This window comes from Lepus europaeus, chromosome 13, assembly GCF_033115175.1.
Source record: "Lepus europaeus isolate LE1 chromosome 13, mLepTim1.pri, whole genome shotgun sequence".
NCBI lineage: Eukaryota > Metazoa > Chordata > Mammalia > Lagomorpha > Leporidae > Lepus > Lepus europaeus.
The window spans coordinates 34,679,534-34,700,690 of record NC_084839.1 but is presented as its reverse complement, the minus strand read 5'-3'; the positions used below and the strand labels follow the sequence as shown (position 1 = coordinate 34,700,690).

The window sequence follows — 21,157 nt, the reverse complement described above, 5'->3', positions numbered from 1 at the left end:
TTATAAGTATTTTCAACTTCTGAATTCCCAGGTGGCTGTGCTGCTAATGGATACCCAGGGTGCCTTTGATAGCCAGTCAACAATCAAAGACTGTGCCACAGTGTTTGCTTTAAGCACTATGACTAGTTCTGTGCAGGTGAGAGATGAGATAAGTGGTGTGAACCTTTCACATAACCCTGAAACCTTTGACCTTTCCTTAAAATGCTTTGTGATTAAAAGAATAAGACTAAAATTAAAGAGTTGTTTCCCTTTCTTACTGGTCATTGACATTTGCATGTTTGCTGTTGTGGCCCATGATGTGAAATTTTATACTTTGGGTAATTTTAAAGGAAGCAGTAATCTAATAGCCAATTCCTTTTTTTTTTCCATTATAGAATCTGTTTCTGTTTTTAGGAAAAGGTGTTGCATGATATCTATAATTGAAATCAGTTATATGACTGCCAGACACAGTAAGCTGTAGAGTGTAGGAGTGTATTTTTCTGTTTGTTTAAGCCAGCAGAAGTCTGGTTTTCTGTTTGATATCTGTGACAACTAGTACTTGATTGTTTGAACTAAAATAGACACATAAGAATTAATTCATATTTAATTTAGGAAACCTATGTGATGCTTATATAATAAGGTTAAAAGATTATAGCATTTGTGTCATTTAGAAAGGGGCAAAATCCACCCCCCTTTTTTAATTATTTTATTTATTTTGAAGAGTTTCACAGAGAAGGAGAGGCAGAGGGAGAGAGGGGTCTTCCATCCATTGGTTCACTCCCCAGTTGGCCACAATGACTGGAACTGTGCTGATCCGAAGCCAGGAGCTTCCTCTGGGTCTTCTCACATTGGTGCAGGGGCCCAAGGACTTAGGCCATCTTCTGCTGCTTTCCCAAGCCATAGCAGAGAGCTGGATTGGAAGTAGAGCAGTCAGGACTAGAACCAGTGCCCATATGGGATGCTAGCACTGCAGGCTGCGTCTTAACCTGCTACACCACAGCGCTGGCCCCCAGAATCCCTTTTATACTTGAATTGTGTGTGGTTTTCTGTCAAGTTCTGTTTTCTTCAAATTAGGTCAGTATTTATTTTTTGTTTTCTGAGATCCTCTGTGGCTGAAAAATGAATTATTGAAGTATGGTGGGTGGGCCATACAACCATACAACCTGGTGATGTTATGTCAAGTTTATTTGCAAATACTTTTTAAAAGGTAGGGGTAGATGAGTCTCCTAAGATAAGAAAGTTTTCTTAGTGGCAGTGGATTGTAGGTGATATTGTCACAGTGTCTTAGGACTTTTGGTATGCTTTCCAGCACTCTCTGGAACATAAGGCCAGTCTCTGTGAGCTCCTGTTTTCCTCCTCCTCTGTTTGAAGTGCCTGGCTGTCAGGGTGGAAAGAAGATAGCGTATTAATATGAGCTAATAGAGGAGTACTTTTCAGCTTGGCTTTTGTTGATTATAGAGCTGAAAGTACTTGTCATTTCACTAAGTGATGCTACCGGGACCCTTAAAGTGACTTTTTTCCATTTTGTTCTACCTTTTTTTCTTCTCATTTTGCAGGATAACACAACTGTAATTTCCTTGAGGAAGCAGGAGCCATTTCTTTGAATTTTTATTATTACTTTTTAGCTCCTCAAGTTAGTTGATTTTAGGACTTGCCTTAAATTGTAATGAAGGAATTCTTTGTCTTAAAACTTGTCCCTTGGTGTTCTTTATGTATCCAGCTTTTTTTTTTTTTTTTTTTTTTTTAAGATTTATTTATTTGAAGGTAAGAGTTACACAGAGAGAGGAGGAGAGGCAGAGAGAGAGGTCTTCCATCCGCTGGTTCACTCCCCAGTTGGCCTCAATGGCCAGAGCTGTGCTGATCTGGAGCCAGGAGCTTTTTCCAGGTCTCCCACATGGGTACAGGGGCCCAAGGTGCTGGGCCATCTCTGCTGCTTTCCCAGGCCATAGCAGAGAACTGGATCAGAAGTGAAGCAATCAGGACTTGAACCGGCGCCCATATGGGATGCCGGCACTGCAGGTGGTGGCTTGCCGGCTATGCCACAGCACCGGCCCCAATATCCAGCTTTTTGATAGGAGACTTGGTTTGGTTCTGTACTACCACTTAAAGCCAGTCAGTTACACCCATCTTGCTTGTCTCACATGAGGATTTGCAGTAAAAAATGAGATCTAAATGAGAATGTATATGGAAGTAGTTTTTTAAAACTATGAATAATCAAGAAAGATTAAGGTATGTTACTGCTTCCCCTCCCCCTGCCTTGCCCTTTAAGTGTGGGTTTCCCTTCTACATAAGATATTTGGCTGGTCTATGACAGATTGATCTTGTTATTTATTCTTTCAGTAAGTACTTATTAAGTACCTACTAAATATAAAGGAGTATGCTAAGTACTAATGATATAAGATAACGACTCCTCCCCTTCTTTCTTTGCTGCTTGCAGCCTAGCTCTGACAGTGAAAGGATCAGGACCTATTTCTAAATGCGAAAGCTCAAATGGATTAAAAATAGGGTGGTCATGCCATCAGGCTTTAAGTTTAAAGGCTAATTACCTCAGTCATTCATTACTTTTTAAATATACCCTGTTGGAATTAATTAGTAACTGAGAAAAATAATTTTAGGTTTGCTGGCCTGTATTGACTGTTTACATTCTTGACCTCCAAGTAGTTCAGCTAGGTTATCATTTACTTGCTGTTAGAACAAATTCTTTGAACTAACACTGTGTATTTAGGTATATTATTTCTTAGCAGAGATGTTATCTGTAGATGCCCAGTTTTCTCCATGGCAGGGTATGTTGCCTTCAAAAGCTCTATCTTAAAGGAACTACAATTTCTCTTCCCTGAGGACATTAGATCCTTCTTACCCATCATGGTTGTTGGTGTCTTGGAAGGGCCTCCTGAAAATATTAGAAAGGGAAAGAGTGCCACCTACTGTTGTTTTCATTCGCTTACATGGGTTGGAAAATTTTCACATTTAGACGGATGAGTCTGAGTAAAAAGAGAACCACATTAGAGATCTAAGATGGTGGTTGAAGTACTTGCTAGTAACTATGTATTCTGTTTGTACTAGGGAGGAATTTATCTTTGTAGAACTGTTGCCCCTCAGATTTACTGACTTAGAAAAATGATTGTGGAAACTGCCTTCACTTAAAAAAAAAAAAGATCATGTTATAACGTTAAAGAAATTTTGAGAAGCAAAAAAGCTACTGTATACTATACTTATTGTTTATGCCTGCCACTTTTAGGCTTTGTATTCATGATTTTCGCAAATTTTTGCTGCCAGTTTTATCTTGACTGTTATTAGGAAAAAGAAAATTCTTTTGTGTGTCAACAAAGTTATGGCTAAGTAATTCATTTGTGCTGAATAAATGTAGTTACACACAAACCGTGTTTTCATAATAAAACACTAATAACAAAATACATTTTGTTTTAATAGGTGTATAATTTATCTCAGAATATTCAAGAAGATGATCTTCAACACTTACAAGTATGTATGTCTGAAAGAGTATTGAAAATTTCTCATTTTTGTGAATTCATACTTAAAATCCTTTAATATAACAAGATTGAATATTCTGTGGTTTTAAACTGACTCATGACTTCTTAACTAGCAGAAATTTCAGTGTTAAAAAATTGAATGTATAACTTTTAAATGATTTTAAAGGCTCTGACATTTGGCATTCAGATGTAGAACCGTCTTGCAAATTGTCTTCTTTCAATCTCTTTGGAGGCATTATTTTAAATAACGTGGCTTAATAGTTATTTACAGAGTATGGAAGACTTGCAATGGAAGAAATCTACCAGAAACCATTTCAGGTAACTAAGTATCACATTAAAGTTTTTCTCTATGAGAAGCTGTCATGCCATCTTAGCTTATAATTTTGGAGACACAAAGATACTACAACAAACTGAATTCTAGCAACAAATTCAGTGGAATTGAAACCAGTCCGCTGGTGACAGTAGCAGGCTAACAGGAAAGAACAACAAATCTAGATTGATTCTTACCATTTTCACTAAGATTAATGAGTATAATATACTATTAATAGGTATTATTTAATTTTTAAAAATTAAGATATGGGGCATTTAACAGTAATGTCAGATTTCTTTTATACATTATAAACTACAAAATGTTCTAAGTTTTTTTTATAGCTTGAGTATTTTAAGTTGAAGTTAGTCCTGTTATTATTCATTTTGGTTTCATATTGAAGAGTTCCATATAGTTTATTTTTTGAAGGAAGTGTAAGTTACAGCTTTCTGTTAGTATTGTTTGGTTACTTGCAGTAATAGTAGGGGAGAATGACTTCACTCTTTGGCACATCAGTGTGTGAAGTGTTTCTTGTATGACAGCATTGCTAATGATTTTTAGCATGTGGGCATGAATTCTGCCTCCTTTCTGGCTATTCTGGTTTAAGTAATCACTCTTATGAAGTAGTTGGGTAGGTTATAACTTCTTTTTGTGTAAATGGGTGAAAGGTTCTGAACTGGGGTAATTTTGCCTCACAGAGGACCTTTGCCAAAGTTTGGGATATTTTTAATTGTCACAGCTTTGGGAGGGAGGTTAGTGCTACTGGCCTCTATTGCAGAAATGCTTTTCTTTATGAAAGAGAGAGGGATGATGGGGGTTGGGGAGAGATCTTCCTTTCTCTTGTTCTCTCTCTAAGTGACTGCCATGGCCAGGACTAGGCTAGGCCAAAGCCAGAAGCCAGGAACTGTGTCCAAGTCTCCCATGTGGGTGCAGGGTCTCAAACACTTGGGCCATCTTCGGCTGCTTTCTCAGGTGTATTATTAGAGAGCTGGATTGGCACTGGTGCTCATGGGGGATGCTGACCTTTCAGGCAATGGCTTAACTTACTGCACCACAATACCGGCCCCCAGATATGCTTCAGCATCCTGTAGTGCACAGGATAGCTGTGCTTAATTAACAACAATCTGACCCTGTCAGTAGTGCCAAGGTAGAGAAGCCCATTCTTCATGAATAAAACATTCTGTGAAAGTGGTATCCTGACACCAAATCTATAATCAGTCTTGGTCTTTTAGTTATACAACCTTGATTTTGAATTATAATCTATATGTGTTGGTATGGCTTTTATTCATTTTTTTTAAATCCCATGTTACAGTTTGTGGTGATTCTATTTATATACAGTGAATTTCTAAAATCACTTGATTGTTAAAGGGGTAAGAATTTTGTTGGTTTAGGTGGGACCTTGATATTACCATAAGCAATCCTAACCATTGGGTTTCTTTAACTTTAAGTAAGGATTGTTTCTTTTTTAATATATTTTAATAGATTTCCCTTAAAAAATTATTTATTTGAGAGACACAGAGAATGTTCCCATCTGCTGATTACTCAAATGCCTGTAAGGGGCTGGTCTGAGCCTGTCTGAAACTGGGAGCCAGAAACTCAATTCAGGTCCCCCACATGACTGGCAACGACCCAGCAACTTGAGCCATCATCACCTGCTGCTTCCAGGGTACACATTAATAGGAAGCTGGAATTATAAGTGGATCCAAGACTGGAACCCAGGCATTCCCATCTGGGATATGGGTGTCCCAAGCAGTGTCTTAATGGCTAGGCCAGATGCTTGGCCTTCGATAAGGATTGTTTAGAGAAAAGAAGGCTTCAGCTGTTAAAGTTGTAATTCTTTTTTCATAAGCTTTTGTAAGAAATTATATATTTTCTCTGTATGTAGACGTTAATGTTTTTGATTCGAGATTGGAGTTATCCTTACGAACATTCATATGGTTTGGAAGGTGGAAAACAGTTCCTTGAAAAGAGATTGCAGGTAAGCCCCCATTTCCTAGAGATGAGAGCATAAGCACCAGGCCAGGTGAAGAGGTGGGCTGCCTGGATGGCTGCTTAGCCTACCAACTTCTAAGTGTCACTGAGTACATTGTGTAACCCGGGTTAGCCCAGGTTACTCTGTACATAACTGGGGAAGAGTACATTGGCTGCACTCCTGCCTTAGTGGACAATGTTCTTGAATCAAGTATTTCTCTTAGAGCCAGTGAACAAGACGTTTGAAGATAAAAGTTTGAGGGAGACTTAGCTTTTTTGACATACTTAGATTTCTTGTACGTCTCTGGGCCAACTAAGCTTCTGACCCCTGGGGGCAGGCTGGGTACTGTGACTTTTGTGTGTGTGTTGAATTCAAAATGTGAATGCCTTTCTCAGAAGAACTCTCTTTCTCATGCAGTGCTAATGTAGAGCTAGCCAAGGGATCTTAAACAGCATCTAGTTCTGCCTTCTGATTGTATACACAATGAACCCAGAAAGTGACTTGCCTGTGGTCATTTAACTGATGACTGGAACCAGGACCCACATATGCTGACTCCTATGCAATATGCCACGCAAAGGCATTCTGGGGAATAACCTCAACTGTGTGATCATGGGGCACCCCTACCTGTACCCCGTGGAAATACTTGATCAGCTACATACAGACTGCCTGTCTGCTTACATACAGAACAGGTGCATGAGGATCCCTTTGTTCATGAGTGGGAGAATGCCATCTTTTGCTTAATAGGATTTTGTCTGTGTGATGCTGCATTTGGTTTCTCAGCTACATTTAGCAGCTTGAGGTGCAGTATAATTTTTTTATTCTTAACATGAGATTAACTGTCAGATGATTATATTCTGAGTTTTCTGTGATTTCTTTCCACAAAGCACATCAGACATACTAACTAAACTCTGAGTTAGGTCCCTCAAAGACAAGATTACTTAACATGTTATTTCAGTGAAATGTGTATTTGAAAATTACTCAGATCAAAAGTGTGTATGTAGCTTGATGAATTTGTACAAGATAAACATTGCCATATAACCAGCACCTGAAAGTACCTGCATCTAAACACTAGCTCTTCAAACCTCCTACCATTGTCCTGATTTCTCCCAGGCTATATTGGTCTTGTACCTTATGTGAATAAGATCACATACAGAGTATGTTCTCTTCCCCCAGCCCCCCAGTTTTAGTTTCTGAGATTCATCTGTATGGTTTAGTTCATTTATTCTCGTTACTATGCAGTATTCCTTCAAATCAGTAGACAATTCCATTTTACAGTTGATGAAGATTCCAGATTTTAATTATGAGTGAGTGTTTTATTGGAATAGTTTTTGAGAAGAGCCTTTGGGGACTCTTGAAAATGTTTCCAAGTTTAAGCTTTTATTTTAGAATGTACTAGCTATCTCTTTCCCCAAAACTCTGATAAGTAGCATACTGCATAAATAACATGTAGAGAGAGCCTGAACCCCTAACAGCTGTGTAGTGTTCTCTGGTGCACTGGCACTGTTCACCTCAGCTCTTATTCTGCTTGGAGGCTCTCCTTTTTATTTGTAGGCATTTAAGTACGTGCTCTTTTGGTTTGTTTTTTTCATTTTAGTACTTTTTTTTTTTTTTTTTGGACAGGCAGAGTGGACAATGAGAGAGAAAGGTCTTCCTTTACCATTGGTTCACCCCCACAAATGGCCGCTATGGCTGGCACACCGTGCTGATCTGAAGCCAGGAGCCAGGTGCTTCTTCTGGTCTCCCATGTGGGTGCAGGGCCCAAGCACTTGGGCCATCCTTCACTGCCTTTCCGGGCCACAGCAGAGAGCTGGACTGGAAGAGGGGCAACCGGGACAGAATCTGGTGCCCCGACCGGGACTAGAACCCGGTGTGCCGGCGCCGCAGGTGGAGGATTAGCCTATTGAGCCGCGGCGCCGGCCCATTTTTAGTACTTTAAAGGCAACTTTTACTTACTGGTTTGTAAGTCACGACTGTAACTTGTTATTCAATATTAGATATTAGGACTTTGTTTCCTGGTTTAAGAAAATTTGAAGTCTGACCAAACTGTTCAGAAATGGGCCTTTACTTATTTTTGTATACTCCCTCTGGTGTAGAATCTGATTCAAGTGTGTGTGTGTGTGTGTGTGTGCGCGCACGTGCGCATGTGTGTTCTGTTTTACATTTTTTCCCTCCTTTTTACATACCCTCTCTTCTTCTGCCCATAGGTAAAACAAAATCAGCATGAAGAGCTGCAGAATGTAAGGAAGCACATTCACAATTGTTTCTCAAATCTTGGTTGCTTCCTTTTGCCACATCCTGGTCTTAAAGTTGCAACTAATCCTAGTTTTGATGGGAGATTGAAAGGTGGGAATTCCCATTCTTGCTGTAGTCAGATACTTTTTAGAGGCTGAAAAAATTTTTTTAAATTATCTGTTGTTCCTTAACTTTCCTGTTGGATACTGGAGGCTGTTTTGGTTCATTGTTACTGATGTGATTATAGTGCTTACAAGTCATCACTGCAGCTTTCCATTGGTTTGTTTGCATCTGTCTAGTGCGTTGCTTAACCTATTTTACACTGGAGTCTGTCACCCAGCAGTGATGTTCCAAAAAATCTGAAGGCTGAGAACATCACTTTTCAAATTCTACCTGATGGCAGCCTGCCAGAAAGCTTTGCCATTCTGTTGTTGTGATGTAATCAGATTTAGGCCTCCCTGTTTCAGTGGTGGTGTTGTGTTTCAGGATAATGTTGAGTATTATGGCAGAAGGCATAAGTTGACAGAACTTTTACAGTGTGACTGGAGAAACAAAATCTAGTAATAAAATTTAATACAGTGTAGTGCATTGTTTACCTCTTTCGAAAAGAATATTTTAGTTAATACTTAATACAGGATTTATTTTGATAGTCCATAATTTGTTTTATTTGTGTATTATTTGAACTGGAAGAATTACTAATAGTGAGGAGAATGGCAGAGTAGAGGGGATTATATTCTTCCTAGGAGATACGGCATATTTGGATGAGCATTTCTTTTAGTTTAACCTACCTTAAGTAACGGATACTGTACCCTCTTTATTTCATAAAATAGGATTTTATGAACTCTTGCCAATGGAATTCTTTTCTTTTTGGTCTAATGATGTTGACCAATTTCATATCCACTAGATATTGATGAAGACTTTAAACGAGAGCTTCGAAATTTGGTTCCGTTGCTGCTTGCCCCTGAAAACTTGGTAGAAAAAGAGATCAGTGGATCTAAAGTCACTTGTAGAGATCTTGTAGAGTATTTTAAGGTAGGCAACCTCTTAAATTAATGGCTTTGTCCAAGGTAGAAATGTAGCTGACTTACAACTCACATGCATGTATAAGAAATTTCTTGTCTTTATTTCAGAGCAAAAAAAATTAGAATTTTTCTCCCTTGAATTGAGTGTGTCAGTGATATTTAAGAATATTTAAAAGATTTTTGTAGACTATTCTGTCTTTTGGAAACTGGTTTTATTCACAGATTTTTCATATGTTTTCTCCATATCTGGTATGGAGAGAAGCTATTTATTAAACTTACTACCTCTTTGTCACTTTGAGCGATAATAGGAATTAGGAATGTAATTCTCCACCCAAGTTCTTGATAAAAGAAACTAAAAGTATCTGTTTTTTCCCTGCTGTTCTCTAGTCTTGATAGCCTGTCAGAAAAAGACTCTTGTAGGGGTTGTGTTACTTGCAGTACTTGCAGAAGATGGAAGGGGAAATAAGTGGATTTCTGTTAACTTTTGGACACTTGATCACTCATATACCGTCTTTGTTAGTCACGTATTAATTTTTTATCAGTATAAGGTTAAGATGAAAGACTGCTGTATTGGCTTCTAAAAATTCCCATTCATTCCTTTTTACTCTTGAACTACAATTAGGTAATATTTTTCTTCAGCTTAAATATAATTGAAGCTGTCAGAGTGAAATACAAGTAAATACAGAGTAAAATTCAAGTGTTTTGTAACATGTCTGTAAGAAACATTGGCAGTAAAAAATTACGGTTTTCATTTCATAAAAGGATACTACTTTATATGCAACTTTTAAATAGGAGATATAACTTCTATTTAAGTTGGAATTATATTTAGAAATATTTCTTTTGTGTATTATTTAGCAGTATATGTATTTAATAATATTGAGAATAGAGTTTAACTTTGAAATGAGATTATATGATCTTTAAAGTCTAAGAATTCCTTCTGATGTTATGAATAACTTTTATATTAATGCTTTTCCTTTTGTGGGGGATCTAGAGCCAAATGGCATAATAGCCTTTCAATATAATGAATCTTCTGTCTTTTTAGGCTTACATTAAAATCTATCAAGGAGAGGAGCTTCCACACCCAAAGTCCATGCTTCAGGTAAAGAGAGAATGTGTGTATGTGTGTGTTGGGGTGAGGGATGGAGGGAGGGAGAGGATGGAAGGAGTGAGCAAAAGAGAAAGAAAGATAAAGACAAAGCACTTACTCATGAGGCAGAGCAAAATTTTCAGACAGCAATGTTGGTGGGAGCAGAGGGAGGTGCTTTTTTGCATGCAGATAAGTTTTCAATATTTAAGATAATGCATGTCATGAGTCCTAAAGTTTTTAGGTTTTTTTTTTTTTTTTTGGTAACTACAGATTGCAGACCTTACCCATATGTAGACACAAGTCCTTGGTGCTTCTCTTCAGGTGCTCTAAGTGTAGGAACAGTTCTTTTGTATAAGATGGCTGGATGTGGGCCTCTCTGGACTAAGCTGCTTCTGTTCTCTAAGTCTTTAACAATGACTACTGTTTGAAATAAGGCTTATTTCATTTGGTATTAATGATTTAGAGCTGTTTCTAGTGAATGGAAGTTTAAAAGATTTATTTATTTGAAAGGCAGAGTTAGAGCGAGAGAGAGAGATCATCCACTGGTTCACTTCCCAAATGGCTGCAATGGCCTGAGCTGTGCCGATCCAAGGCCAGGAACCAGGAGCTTCTTCTGGGTCTCCCACATGGTTACAGGGGCCCAAGGACTTGGGCCATCTTCCACTGCTTTCCCAGGCTACAGCAGGGAGCTGAATCGGAAGTGGAGCAGCTGGGACATGAACTGGCACCCATATGGGATGCCAGCGCTGCAGGCGGGCAGCTTTGCCCTCTATGCCACAGCACTGGCCCCAGGATGGTGTTGTTTTAACTCAGCTCATTGTTTTTATGATTTACTACTTTGGGCAGTGTCTCAATTTTATAGTGGAAAAGCAGTACTTTCTAATAAAACTCAGGCAATAAGATATTTTGCAGGTTTGAAAATGTCTCTTGTGTAACACTGATTATGAGAGGGAGACCCCTATGCGTAATTCCTGACTCCTTACGTCTGGAGACTCAGCACATGTTAGGGTTGTAACTACAATCTGCCTCCACGAGGGTTCTACATATGTGAATTCAACCAGTCACACAGACTGAAAGTGTTTGAAAAGAAGTTATATCTGCACTGGATATGTACAGTTGTTTAGGCATTATAAGTAATCCAGAGATGACTGAAAGTATATAGGGGGGTAGTGTGGATTCTAATGCAGATACTAAGCAATTTTATCTAAGAGGCTTGTGCATCCATGGATTTTTGAGTATTTGGGGAAGATCTTGGAATCAACTCCACTTGGGTACCAAAGGATGACTGTATTTATCTCTGTCCATTTCCTGAGTATATGTGATATTTTCTACAATTCTATTTTTTTTTTTTTTTTTTGGACAGGCAGAGTTAGACAGTGAGAGAGAGAGAGAGAGACAGAGAGAAAGGTCTTCCTTTACCGTTGGTTCACCCCCCCAAATGGCCACTACGCCGGCACACTGTGCCGATCCGAAGCCAGGAGCCAGGTGCTTCCTCCTGGTCTCCCATGAGGGTGCAGGGCCCAAGCACTTGGGCCATCCTCCACTGCCTTCCTGGGCCACAGCAGAGAGCTGGACAGGAAGAGGAGCAACCAGGACAGAATCCAGCGCCCCAACTGGGACTAGAACCTGGTGTGCCTGTGCCGCAGGTGGAGGATTAGCCTAGTGAACCGCCGCACTGGCCTCTACAATTCTATTTTAACATAAACTTAAACAAAATGAAATTAGGTAGGCAACTCTGTTAGAAGCACTTACCATGTAGACCCTTATACCAGTGTTGTGTTCCTTGGAAAGGAAATAGAAAGTTGGTACCTCCTCTGGCTCCTTTTCAGACTCATTTATTGTACATAATTGTGTTAATCAGAATTTACAGAATTATAGGATATTTCTGCATAATTATGGTGCATTTAACTTTTGTTTTAGGCAACAGCTGAAGCTAATAATCTTGCTGCAGTAGCAGGAGCGAGAGACATTTATTGCAAAAGTATGGAACAGGTTTGTAACTGAATTTTAAATCTGATGCTAGAGGGGGATAGAGTTTTATACTTAAAATAATTGAACTTATTTGTGCTTCTTAGTCTCATCATTTTGTATCCTTCCCTAATTCTACTTTATAACCTTTTTTTTTAATTTTTTTTTTTTTTTTTTTGGACAGGCAGAGTGGATAGTGAGAGAGAGACAGAGAGAAAGGTCTTCCTTTTGCCGTTGGTTCATCCTCCAATGGCCGCTGCGGCCAGCGCATCTCGCTGATCCGAAGCCAGGAGCCAGGCGCTTCTCCTGGTCTCCCATGCAGGTGCAGGGCCCAAACACTTGGGCCATCCTCCACTGCCTTCCCGGGCCATAGCAGAGAGCTGGCCTGGAAGAGGGGCAACCGGGATAGAATCCGGCGCCCCAACTGGGACTAGAACCCGGTGTGCCGGCGCCGCAAGGTGGAGGATTAGCCTGTTAAGCCACGGCGCCGGCCCTTTTTTAATTTTTAAATATTTATTTATTTGAAAGGTACAGTTACAGAGAGACTGGAGTTGGGGTGGGGTGGGAATTGATCTTCCATCTGCTGACAACTCCCCAAATAGCTGCAGTGGCTGGGACTGGGCCTGGCTGAAGCCAGGAGCTTCATCCTGGTCTCCCATGTGGATACAGGGGCCCATGTACTTGGGCCATCTTCCGCTGTTTTCCCAGGCACATCAACAGGGAGCTGGATTGGAAGTGGAGCAACTGGGACTTGAACCGGTGCCCATATGGGATGCCGGTGCTGCAGGCAGCAGCATAACCCAGTGCACCACAATGCCGGCCCCAAGTTTATGTTCTCTACTGGAAATAAATTGTAAGAAAGTAGTTCACATGGTTACAGAGTGCAGGATTCAGTTGGGTAAGTTATTACATAAACTCTACCAAAATATTTTCTGACTCAGAGTGTTATTAGAAGGCTCTGATGTGAGTAACTTTAGCTTAAGGTTAATAGCACTTTCCGCACTTGACTTGCTCAGTCAGTATAATATCTTTTTATTACCTTTTATCCACTCTCTTGCAACAGTCTTTTATACTATTATGGTGATTGTTGGGTCAATTGAAGTCAGATACAGAGTGCAGTGTAAATTTTTTCTTTTGGTCTTTAGTTTCATTGGTATTTTGTTTGGAAAATCGTTTTGCTCGAGTCAGTTAAACATAAATTGGTTGTAGTTACCTGTGAGGTTATTATGCTTTAACTGAAAACAACCATGGGTGTGATTTGACTTTATGGGGCTGAAAACTCTGTGTGGAGAAGTTTCAGAAAGTGTTAATTATTGCTAGCAGGTAATCTGTCCTGCTGTAATTCTGTCTTTTCAGGTCTGTGGTGGAGACAAGCCTTACATTGCACCTTCAGATCTGGAGCGAAAACACTTGGATCTCAAGGAAGTGGCAATCAAACAGTTTCGTTCTGTGAAAAAAATGGGTGGGGATGAGTTCTGCCGCCGTTATCAGGACCAGCTCGAAGCTGAAATTGAAGAAACCTATGCAAATTTCATAAAGCACAATGACGGCAAAAACATCTTCTATGCTGCTCGCACTCCCGCCACGCTGTTTGCGGTCATGTTTGCAATGTATATAATCTCAGGACTGACTGGCTTCATCGGCCTGAACTCGATAGCCGTCTTGTGTAACCTTGTCATGGGGTTGGCACTGACATCTCTCTGTACTTGGGCGTATGTTAAATACTCTGGGGAGTTCAGAGAAATTGGAACAATGATTGATCAGATTGCTGAAACACTATGGGAACAGGTTGGTATCTATCTTTTGGTTTTCCAGTGACTAACCTCATTTTCTCTGACTTTTTTTTTAACCCCTCTACTTCTACAGTGTTTGCTTACCTCCATTTTCTTTGTGTGAGAAGTATCAAAATCATGTTTTCTGCTTTGTTTGGATGTAGCACCTGCATAAATAGAAGAGGCTTTTTTTCTTTCAAGTTAGAATTGTAATGTGTTTTGGTTAGCTTAAATCTGATATCTGGATAGGTTGTTAGTCATAGGCCTTGATTATACCAGATAGTGGGTAGGGCTGAGAAAAGAAAATATAATCAATGAACAAGTGTGAAGGTAAGGAAAAACTTGGGAATGCATTACTTTGGAAAGCAAAAGAAGTTTGTTAGTAATGTTAGCAACAAGCAATGTAGGAGAAATACTGGATGGCCGTTTATTGACTTCCATGAAGACAACGGTGATTACTGGGTACTCCACGGAACAATCGGGTAGAATTTCTTTCCCGAGAAACCTTGACCTCTGAACCAGGAACATGCTAATGAGAGAAGCAAAGTGCCCTGAGCAGAGACCCAGCTTCAGTCCTCATCTTTTACCTCAACCAGGATTCAGTGAGGCGGGAGCTCTTGTCCAGCGAGTACCTGTTAAGGAGACCCCTTTAGTGTGTCCCCCATCAGTGTGTCCCAGCACTGCCCGATGCGGAGCTGCACTTCAGGGTGTCATTAAAATGATGGTCATGAAGTCCTTGAGCACCGTGTCAGGGACCAGAATGCGAGCTGCCGTTCTGCTGATGAGGGAAGCCACAGGCGTTTTCAGACGCTGTTTCTGGGCTGATGAGGTGTTGAGTTTATGTAAAGATTTAGGATATGCAGGTCTCTGTGTGTGTGTGTGTTTTAGCTGTAAATTCAAAGGCTGAAGAAATAGACCAGTTTTTGAAGAAGGTTGAATGAGTGTTGACTTTTTCTGTAATACTGTTATTATTTTATTAAGTGGTCCACTATATTAACTTGGATTTTGTATTTGTTCATTAGAGAAATGCTTTATTTATTGAGATCTGATTGCGAAATTTTTGTGTGGGTATTTGGAGTAAGTTTTTACCTCTTGATAAGCTTTACTACTACACTTTCCTTTGATATCCTCTGGTAGGAGATGGATTAAAAGTATCACCACCTTAAATGAATCTGCTTAAACATTTTGGACCATCACTATATTCCTGTAATATTAACTTCAATAATTGTACACTGTCCTCTTATGAAAAACATGTTTTGTGCAGCATTGATTCTAGGACATTAGAAGTGCCGATATTACAAAGCAGTTAAATGGAAGACTTGAAGTGTGTAAGATTATTTTCAGTGTAGTTGAGGTAAGGTGATCACTAGTCAGAGATTGGTGGTGTGTCAACAAGCCTTATCTAAATCTCTTTGCATTTCTCTTTTCTTTTGCTTCAGAGGAGTCCCAGGAAGGTGAGAAACCTACAAAGTCTCAATTCTTGTGATCATAAGCTCATTAGTTTCAAGGCTGTAGTCTAAGTCACTCTCCTAACGAATCGCTCCATGTTTTAGGTGTTTTCCAAACTCTTTGAAGTCACTAGACGTCGGATGGTTCACCGTGCTCTTTCATCAGCACAGCCACAGAGACTGTCACCCAACAATAACAAGAAGAGAAATTAGACAGTATTTTTAACTTTTTTCTGTATCTGAAGTGTTCACACTTAATACATGTAGGACAATAAGCAGGACCGTCTGGGCCGGTCTGCATAAATGCTGTATACATACCAGATTTGATGCTGCATATAGGGTATGGAATTGCACATCCATCTCATAGGAATTGTAAATGGTTTGAATAAGAGGAAAGTAATTTCTGTTGCGTTATAAAATGTCTAACTGCATTATTTTGTAGCATCATAATTTGTTGTTTTTGTTTTGGGGAGAAGCATCTTTTTATTTTCCACATTCCTGGTTATTTTCGTCATTGCTTTGAATTGAATTTTTATATCTATTTTTATATGTACCTCTTTTTTTACCTCATGTTTTTGTTTGTTTGCACATTTCTCATACCACAGGTATTGAAGCCCCTGGGTGATAATTTGATGGAGGAGAACATAAGGCAGTCTGTAACAAACTCTATCAAAGCAGGCCTGACTGACCAGGTGTCTCACCATGCCCGATTAAAGACAGACTGACAGTTCATCTCCTCACGGACTCCACTCTCCCTCTTGTTCATGCTTGCTGTACAATGAGAACTCAAATAAAAATAAACCAAAGTTTACAATCAGCTGTAGAAGTAGTTTAGTGTAACTGGCTTCACAGACGGCTGCCACAGAGTGTGAAACTGTTGTTGGTTTTAAGCATTCTTTTCATGGCTCCTGCGACACGGAGACTGGCTGAGGAGCATTAGTTTCTCATGCACATTTGTGCCATGTTTAATTCTCTTGTTTGCTTTTTACTTATTCTAATGTTAGTGAAATTTTATGTAAAAGGATATTTCAGGGAAATATTTTAAGAAATCTATTTAGAGTCTCTTTAACACAGTGTGTCCCATTGAAGTTTTAATTTGTAGAGAATTTATGAATCACTGTATCAAGAATCGGATTGGAATGACAATGAAGCCTTTATTGAGCCACCACATTAAAAGTATATATTGCTTTACTGCCTTCAGTACCAGTATTACATAAATGCATGTATCAAACTCCACCGCAATTACATGACAACTCTCGTAGCTAAGGAAGTAATTCTGGGTGTACATTTGTCTTGCCTTTTTAAATTTATAAACCTGCCCTAAAAGGAGATGCATATCTGGGAAACTGAACTGTCTTTTTGCAGTTTAGCCTTCATGTATATAAAATATGCCATTAATTTTGTTGGGGGAGAAATTCCATCCAAAAATGTTGCCTACAGCTGTGAGTTAAGAGTGTCTGTACAGTGTGTAGCTTTTATTTTCTAAAATCACAGATAGGGCATGTATATGAATTATAAATATATAAATACGATTTTGTATTAAAAGTTTTGTAGTTTATGGCAAAATCTGGTTCTGTGGTAGGCTAAGAAGTACAGTCCCTGTGGAAGGAATGTTTGTGGCTCCTGTCAGTGTGTGAATGCATAGACAATTGGAAGTTTTTGATATATTTGTGATATTTATCTTGAGCACTGCAATCTCACCCCCAAGGGAATTCAATGGGAATGTTTATCGTGACTTTGTCCTCTGTTGCATTTTAAAGTTATTTCCTGTAATTTATTTTCAGTACATAATTAAAAATTTGTTGTATATATACAGTGAAACTTGTGATTCTTTTTTAAGAAATTATTTATCCCACTGCATAAACCATACTTGCTTCTACTGCAAAGAAAGTGAGCAGGGAACTCCCAAGTGGAGAGCTCTTATGTATTGTCCCTCGAAGCTAAGCTTGTTGTAAAAAGGTATTTTTCTGTGTCTGTGTAAGGGAGAACTTGCTGTCATTAGCCTACATGTAGCAGGGGATTTATTAATTTCTTCTGTTTTGTTTTTTTTTTTTTGGTGGTATATGTATTTTTTCCAGTACTTTTGTTTGTTGCTGCCTTTATGAACATCTGTTAAAGTACCTGGCTTGGTTTTTAAGTGAAGAAAATTCAGATGTTGAATGGCATGAGTGACCCCTCTAAATTTATGTTGGTTGATAAATCTCCCTCCCACCCCCATTCAGGTCTTGTTTTTATATGGGTTATATTTGTTACCATCTGTATTAAATTGCTACCTACTCACATGTTGCTAAACACAATCCACTTGGGGAGTGTCTTTATTTCTCCCACCACCCTGTTTTCTGAATGCTGTGGACTGTTTTTATGAATGAAAAATAAAAAGTTGTTGTATAATAGCAATTTTTCTGAAATTAAAGACTTAACATAGTTTACCTTAAAAAAAAAAAGTTGTGAAATCCAAAATATTGGATTTCTTAGTATTTCTTGTTGGAAAGAGCATTTTCCCCAAAGAAGCTGTAATTCTTTACAGAATTCTAAGAAAGCACTTTGGTTTCAACTGGAAGACTCTGAACATTGTTAATCAAGAAGCAATGCAAGAGATTAAAGGCAAATTCAAAACTGGTGTTAGTATATGTTTTGTGGTTCAACTTCTGATGATCTGTATTACGTTAGGTTTTGTAGAAGATGAAGATTTTCTCAATGGCAATGATTTGTCTTCCAATTAAGAAGGTTGCCTTTGTGAAAGGGACAGTCGTTTGTGACCCTGCTGTGGCGTGTACCTTCCGTGTCACTCATGAAGACCCCTGCTCAGAACCTTGGTTTTTGCCACACTTACCTTCCTGCCACAGGGCTGGTGAGAGCCTCAAACTTGGGAAGCAGGCACACAAACAGAAATTGGGATCTCGGTTTTACTGGTCATACTTCAGTGAAAGCATTTTTTTTTTTTTTTAATTTATTTGAGAGGTAGTTACAGACAGTGAGAGGGAGAGACAGAGAGGCCTTCCTTCTGTTGGTTCACTCCCCAAATGGCCGCTACGGCCAGCGCTGCGCCGATCCGAAGCCAGGCGCTTCTTCCTGGTCTCCCACGCGGGTGCAGAGGCTCAAGAACTTGGGCCATTTTCTGCTTTCCCAGGCAAAAGCAGAGAGCTGGACGGGAAGAGGAGCAGCCGGGACTAGAACCGGCGTCCATATGGGATACCGGTGCTGCAGGCAGAGGATTAACCTACTGCACCACACCGCCGGCCCTGGTGAAAGCATTCTGCTTGCCAAACTGAATAGCAGTGTTCACCGCTGAGGGCTATCTTGAGAGAACTCAGAGCAGTTCTTTATTTTACTTCTAGAATTGACTCAGGAGGGCTAGAGACCTCACTTGTGCTGTGGGCATGGGTGTTAGGTTTAGTTCTACTGTTTTGTTGTCACAAAGTGAAGTTTTGTTCTTGCAGTTCCCAAGCAGAGCTCAGGATTTTGCCAGGCAGCAGAGAATTGCTGCCACCTTCTCCACCTGGTCTTACATTAGATCCTAAGAACGCCTCCTTCAGATTTGCTTTCTGTTGGGATTTTGGCTGAGGAATTCGAGCTGCCCTTAACATAACTTCATTGAGGTACAACCTTCAGTTATTTAGGTGTGTGACTTCAGAGCCAGAGAATGGCCGATTGGGGCTGTGTGTGTGTGTGTGTTTTAAAGCCTAAACCTACGTATAAAAAGGCTCATGAAGGGGAGTGACAGTCTGCATAGTTCAGTCAAAGCACTGTCGTGAAACATGAGTGTATTGATGCTTTGCACACTCAGTCCTGGTCCTGCGGGACAGACAGGAAGCCGCTTTCTCAAGAGTCTGAGTGAGTGTCCTGGGATGGCAGGCAGCCCTCTGTTTTCCGTCTGCAGGGCTTGGGTCGGTAGGAAGCTTCAGGCACAGACAGGTGATTTCCCTGATGGGAGAGGAAGCTGTGGTTTGGCTGCATTCCAAGGAGTGGAGAAAACAAGACTTTGCTAATACTGAAACACGGTGGCAACTACTCCGAGTGTTACCACGTAAGGAACCACATCATGTAAAGCAAAAAGTGGACATTTCCCTGTTTGGATTCTGCATTGGTTTGGTGTGTGCACTCTGAAGTCTCTCCAGTGCTTCCCGACACACCTGTGTATGCATAACGAATACAGTTGGCTTTGACTTTATGCAAAATAGCATCATGCATTGGAAATTAGTTTTCATCTTTGTTGAACCTGGACGTTTTCCTAGGTCAAGTAATTCTTGGTCACATGTGGCTTTGCTTCTGAGGGTAGATGGGTTTGGAGGAGAAAACACTGACCCTGGGATCTCTGCTCAGAACCTTGGTTTTTGCCACAGTTTTCCTCCTGCCACAGGGCTGGTTAGAGGCTCAAATAATGTAAAGGGTGTGGGAGGGAGGCGCACGAGCAGAAACCGTGATTTCAGTTTTGCTGGTTTCAAGGCTCCATCTTCTGCCTATTTGACCAAATGCACTTGTTCTTTCTTCCCTCCCGCCCTCCCTTCTTTCCTTTTTCCAACTGTACTTTCTGAAGCTTGTCTGTAGCAAGCTCTAGCCTTCCTGTCCTTTGGGGTGTTGCTTAAGAATTTAAAAGCCTGACAAGTGTATGAGGCAATTAGCCAACAGTGATTCCGGAGGTAAGCGAGCATAGTCACTGACAGCAAGAAAGAAAGGTCATGCAAAACAGCGGAGTTGAGACTTCGGCTGGCAAGCGCGAAGATGACCCAGAAACTTGGATGACCTAGAACTGGAAGAATCCTGGAGTCTCAGTCCTGGGAAAAGGAGGTGTGTGCAGTTAGAACGGAGCTTTGTGGGGACACCAGCACCACCACTTGCTGAGCGACGTGACCCAGGCAAAGGCTCATGTAACAGTTGAGTCGTAGTTCCTTCATCTATAAAATGGGAACACTGTCTACCTCTCAGGGGTGTTAGGATGTGATGGAAATGTACTGCCAGACCCTACTAGACATTTCTTGGAAATTATCGGGTGTGGCTGGCTTTGTAGCACAGTGGGTAAAGCTGCCACTTGCCATGCCAGCATCCTGTATGGGCGCTGGTTCGAGTCCCAGCTGCTCCACTTCTGATGCAGCTCGTTGCTAATTGCCTGGGGAAAGCAGTGGAGGATGGCTCAAGTGCTTGGACCTCTGCCACCCACGTGGGAGACTTGATGCTCCTGGCTCCAGGCTTCAGCCTGACCCAGTGGCCATTGGAGCCATTTGGGGAGTGAACCAGCAGATGGAAGATTCTCTCTGTAACTCTGACTTCCAAATCTTTTTTTTTTTTTCGTTTTGTTTTGTTTTCAAATCTATGGGAGTGATAATTTGCAAAAAAAAAAAAACAAAAAAAAAAAACACCTTCCAAATAATATATCTTCACCCTGCTTCCTGAGAATGAGCAAGATGGATTGTGGATGGTGGTGGTGGTTGCTGTTTAGTCTTCTGAGTGAAAGTATCAGAACTTTTTCCTCAACTGGATCAACTTCATTGAAAAGAAGAAACCATGTTTCCTGAATATTTAATCTTTTAATAATGATGCATCATTTTATTTTTTTTTAAAGATTATTTATTTGAGAGGTAGAGTTATAGACAGTGAGAGGGAGAGACAGAGAGAGAGGTCTCCCTTCCATTGGTTCACTCCCCAAATGACCACTACGGCCAGCGCTGCGCCGATCCGAAGCCAGGAACCAGGAGCTTCTTCCTGGTCTCTCATGCGGGTGCAGGAACCTAAGCACTTGGCCATCTTCTACTGCTTTCCCAGGCAAAAGCAGAGAGCTGGATTGGAAGAGGAGTAGCCGGGACTAGGATGCTTGCGACGAAGGCAGATGATTAACCTACTGCGCCACGACACCGGCCCGATTGATGATTTTAAAAAGTTAATTT

At 40.3% G+C, this 21,157-nt stretch overlaps 1 protein-coding gene across 4 annotated transcripts in view; it reads left to right on the top strand.

Moving 5' to 3' along the window:
- Window positions 1-17,668, top strand: part of ATL2 (atlastin GTPase 2) — a 58,671-nt gene extending 41,003 nt beyond the window's left edge. For 2 of the 4 annotated variants that reach the window (XM_062209288.1, XM_062209291.1), the window contains 10 exons: window positions 32-136; window positions 3,409-3,459; window positions 3,729-3,785; window positions 5,660-5,752; window positions 7,951-8,089; window positions 8,883-9,010; window positions 10,043-10,099; window positions 12,008-12,079; window positions 13,412-13,843; window positions 15,881-17,668. In XM_062209288.1, the coding sequence (XP_062065272.1) occupies window positions 32-136; window positions 3,409-3,459; window positions 3,729-3,785; window positions 5,660-5,752; window positions 7,951-8,089; window positions 8,883-9,010; window positions 10,043-10,099; window positions 12,008-12,079; window positions 13,412-13,843; window positions 15,881-16,000 (1,254 nt within the window). In that variant the 3' untranslated portion in view covers window positions 16,001-17,668. The other 2 variants (XM_062209289.1, XM_062209290.1) reach the window with 2 other exon arrangements.
- The last annotated feature ends 3,489 nt before the right edge of the window (window positions 17,669-21,157 follow it).